This window comes from Teleopsis dalmanni, unplaced genomic scaffold, assembly GCF_002237135.1.
Source record: "Teleopsis dalmanni isolate 2A unplaced genomic scaffold, ASM223713v2 unscaffolded_contig_3610, whole genome shotgun sequence".
NCBI classification, from domain to species: domain Eukaryota; kingdom Metazoa; phylum Arthropoda; class Insecta; order Diptera; family Diopsidae; genus Teleopsis; species Teleopsis dalmanni.
In genome coordinates this window covers 257-4,657 of record NW_024034992.1, presented here as the reverse complement: position 1 = coordinate 4,657, position 4,401 = coordinate 257, and the positions used below count along the sequence as shown (strand labels likewise).

General features: G+C 23.6%; 1 protein-coding gene across 3 annotated transcripts; it reads right to left on the bottom strand.

Annotated features, from left to right (window-relative positions):
• Positions 1–21: 21 nt before the first annotated feature.
• On the bottom strand, positions 22–3,398 carry LOC119665131 (transmembrane protein 120 homolog). 3 transcript variants are annotated; one of them, XM_038074438.1, is made up of 5 exons: positions 3,028–3,397; positions 2,828–2,904; positions 2,537–2,655; positions 896–1,016; positions 22–183 (listed from the first exon to the last, which is right to left on the bottom strand). In XM_038074438.1, the coding sequence occupies exons 2-5, from the start codon at positions 2,888–2,890 to the stop codon at positions 40–42; spliced, it is 447 nt and encodes a 148-aa protein (XP_037930366.1). In that variant the 5' UTR covers positions 2,891–2,904; positions 3,028–3,397; the 3' UTR covers positions 22–39. The 3 variants fall into 3 exon arrangements, with proteins under 3 accessions (XP_037930366.1, XP_037930365.1, XP_037930367.1); XM_038074437.1 differs by having other exon boundaries at positions 2,828–3,397; XM_038074439.1 differs by having other exon boundaries at positions 58–145; positions 2,828–3,398.
• Positions 3,399–4,401: the final 1,003 nt, after the last annotated feature.

Below are 4,401 nucleotides of genomic sequence, written 5' to 3'. Positions count from 1 at the left end.
CTTACATATATTTTACGGAATCAATGATATAGATTTATCTTACCTGTAGTTAAATATTAAATTAAGGAATGCCATCAACAGTCCTATTACGTTGAGTATTAGTTTAAACTTTTCGTAGTCATCTTTATAGCGTACTTTGTCATTTCTGTTTAGAATAGATACATTAACATCACCAAGAATAATCTGTAATTTCATAAAAGCTTTTAAACATATTCCAGTGGCTATAAGTAAATTTAAAATAGGGGTCTACGGTACTAAAGTGAATTAATGTTAGTTATTTTTTTAACTAACAAAATTACTGAGAATTATTCTCTCTTCTTTAACTTCAATTATTTTAAATATTTATATTTATTCACACAGTCGTACATAAATTGTGTTAATATGTAGCTACCTTAATATAGTTCTAATGTATTAATTTGATATATTTTCAATTTTTCATTTAACAATAAATTTATCCTATTTTAGTAACATAAAAACTTAATATAATAAATAATATAAAATGACATGCTTGCATTGCTCGAGAAGATTGCTAACAAAATTTAATGAAAAAAAAAACACGTTAATTTTTTATTATTTTATTGGATATACTTCATTTTAATATGTTAAAGCCTAGTAGGTAGCATCAGATAAGTAAAGATAGAATGAAAAACGTCTTTGACGTTTATATCTTTCGTATATTGAAAGCTATGACTTTCAATATACGGCGCAACATTGATAACACAGATCAATATTGTTCATTTTTGAAAGTAGAACTATTAAATTAAAAAAATAATTTCTTTGAGAACTAAACGTCAAAACAAAAAAAAACTGATTTAAATTTATTTAGAAATGATTTTTTTATTCTAAGAACTCTTTGTGCTGAATAAAGAAACGATTTTTCTTATATTGTACTTACTCTTAAATAAAGTCCAGATTTTGCAGGAAGAGATTGCTCTATTTCATATAGCTGAGCTTTCCTCTTTAATGTATTTTTTTGAAGTTCGGAAACTTTTTCTTTTTCTTCAGGTTTTTTGAATCTTAAGAAAGCCAGTCAAAAGAAAATTATTTATTATAATTATTTTAAAATGTACACAATAAATTCATATATTAAAAAGCATATCCATACATTATATAAGACTTTTGTTTTATGGTAAATACCATGCGCTTTTTAATAATGTTTTTGGGTTTCTGATTAAATTGATTTACTTGCTTATTGAGTTATTTTATAATCCTAAAATCAAAAATATACGATTATAATTAATAAGTTAAACTTAATTTTGTAACTTAATTCTATTATTTTTTTTTTTAAATTTGTTATCCAAAATATTTTATTCTTTTATTTGTGACCAAAAATATAATATAATAATTTATTAGCGGGGTAATTGATAATTTAAATAGAAATAAAAATACTATAATTTATTTTTATATTTTAAAACAGATTAAATTTTATTAAAATATTTTTCTGATATTTCGACTATCTTCGATAGTCATCTCTTTTTAAATATAAATAATAAATTATAGTTAGCGGGCTACTAATAAATTATTATATAAATTTATTATCAAAATATCATATACCATACTAATTATTCTTATTGTGATCTTATTTTATAAGAATAATCAGACTTATTAAAATAAGGTTCTACTGTGTGTCGTTTTCCATTTAGTTTTGTACTATTTCTAATAGAGAATATCAACAGAAAAAGGATAATTTAAATTACTAAATAAAAATACAGTTCCACATACATTAAATAACATTCATCATTACTGGACTTATCTAGAGAAAAACAAAATAGTAGAAATAGAATTGTCTCTCAAATTATAAATCAAATATATGTACGTATTTTTAAATAGATTAGATTGAACAGATACTGTAGAAAACGATACAATGTACACATCCTTTCTATTTTTAAATATTCTTAATCGCATTGATTTTAAATCTTAATCTCATTGACTCTAAGTACAGATAAAGAAAAACACTTAAAAGAGTTTTAAAATATCGATTTAGTTTTAACCATAATTTTAAAATATATGGTTTTACAAACATATTTATATCTGTTGAAGAATAATTTGGATGTATTACGTATAATCGGCATATACATATATATATATATACATATATATATATTTGTAAAGTAAATTAATTCAAATTCATATGCAAAAGTTCATATGAAGAACACTTATTCCTGAAATTATTAAGCAAATGTACAAAAGTTAAAGTACATTTTTAACGTAAATATTTTTTGATAAGGAAAACGCAAAGAGTTAAATTACCTTAAAAATTATATAGATATTTCATTTAGTTTTTGTAAATTGATAAAAAAAACAACTGATTAGCAGTGGTAATGACAGCAACAATTTATGTATAGGTTCGGTATCTATGCTGACCAGAAATAAACAATTTATCAACGAGTGTTAACAATTTTATCCATTAGATTGCAGTTTTTTATTGAATTTGAACTTTTGTACTTTGTAATAAAAAAGGTATGAAATAAAGCGAATTACAAAATAAGAAATTAAAGAAAATAAAAGTCCAAATTTGAAAATCAACACTACTTACTGTTTCAAAGATGCATTTATTTGGTTTATTCGATAACGTTGATGTTTAATTTCATTAAAGCATTTCTGTTGATGACTATATAATTGTTCCAATAACTCAATATATTTACGATTGCAGTTCTGAAAATAAGAAGTATAGATTATGAATAGATTATATGAATATGTTTTACTAATCACTCTCACTAGTGAAAAATGTTTAATACAAATTTATTATTTGTGCTTTATTAGAAAAATAGTTAAAATAAATATCGTAATTTTACACTTCCGTATTTTACTATAGCTGTTGTATTACCTCAAGCTCCACGAACTCCTTGCCAAGCTCGTCCCACTCATTGCTGAGTGCGTCAATACTCATTCTACTTTTAATTACTTTATTAAAAACGAAAGCAATTAATTATGAATATTTAAAAATGGTATAATTTGTTTAAAGCAATTTGTATTTTATATACGCGTTTATTGAAAATGAAAAATCAATTTTTACACAAAACGAACCTTACGCGCTACGCACAAAATTTGGAAGTAGGTATAACTATATTTTTTTGATGTTCACTTGTTGCTTAATTGATGGCGATTAGTTTTACCATTTTATAGAACGAATAGCGTAACAACAATATGATTAAAGTTTTAAAAAAGCTTTAAAATTTTCCCTTGTTTGCTGACACTGCCACGTTTTTATCAAATAATTTTATAAGACAACTTTGACTTCATAACAACAGTGTGTTGTTTAAATTACCCAGATGATATCAAATATCATAATAGTGTTAAATCGGTGTTAGATTTCTTTCTACTACATTATACTAATTCTTAAAGAATTTCATTAACGTCACAAACACAACGCGCGTTTCATTTGTTTTTTATATACAATACAATTTGTCAAACTCCTCTTCTTTTGAAATTCACAATTCACAATAGAGCCTGTGATTATAAAATAATTTAACATTTATACATATATATATGTTATTTTCTAAATACTATTATTGCGGATATGTACATCATATTAACATTTCAGTTTCCGAATTAATTGAAAAAATTATAGATACGTTTTGTGAAGGAAGATGAATATTTATGATTAGATAATATTAGCCGTTATTTTTTCTTTCAGAAAAGCAAAAAAATACTCACAAGTGAAGCAACAACAATGCTCTTAAAATCTACAGACTTAGGTTTTAGTGGTAAAAAAATTTTGCGTCTTAAGTTTTAGTGCAGCCAAATTCAAAAGAGAGTATATTGTGAGTGTTCATTGGAAATATGTTGCAAATTTTCATCCATCCGTTAAAATCATGTGAGCATTTCATTTACTAATAAACTCATATACATAAATAAATTAAATAAAAAATATAAGCTAGAAATGCTAACCATTGCGGTTCTAATATTTATTTTGCTTTCTTTTAATTAAATTAATAAATTTTTAGTGTTTACAATTTTATATTTCATATTGTACACAACACAATAAAAATCATAAATATGACAAAAACAAGTATTTCGAATATTCTGAAATTGATGGCAATTTGTTTCAACCAGACTTAAATTTGTTTTTTACAACTCTGAAAGAAAATATTATGGCTATAATTTGACCATAGTATAAGTACATAATTGTAAATTATATTTTAACTTTGGTTATTTAATTTTTGTTTCTTTTATATGTATTAAGAAATAATCACAATATGGCTACACGAGAGTAATATTTAGAATTATGACTTGATTTCGTATAAATTATAATTTAATTGCAATTTTGTTAGGTAAATTTTTATATGGAATCGGATAGCAATTTCAACTTGATTTTACTGCAAAGTGAATCGAACAAGCTGAATGAACAATATTACTTTCAGTATTAGAATTACTTATGATGTGTGAATAGACTATATG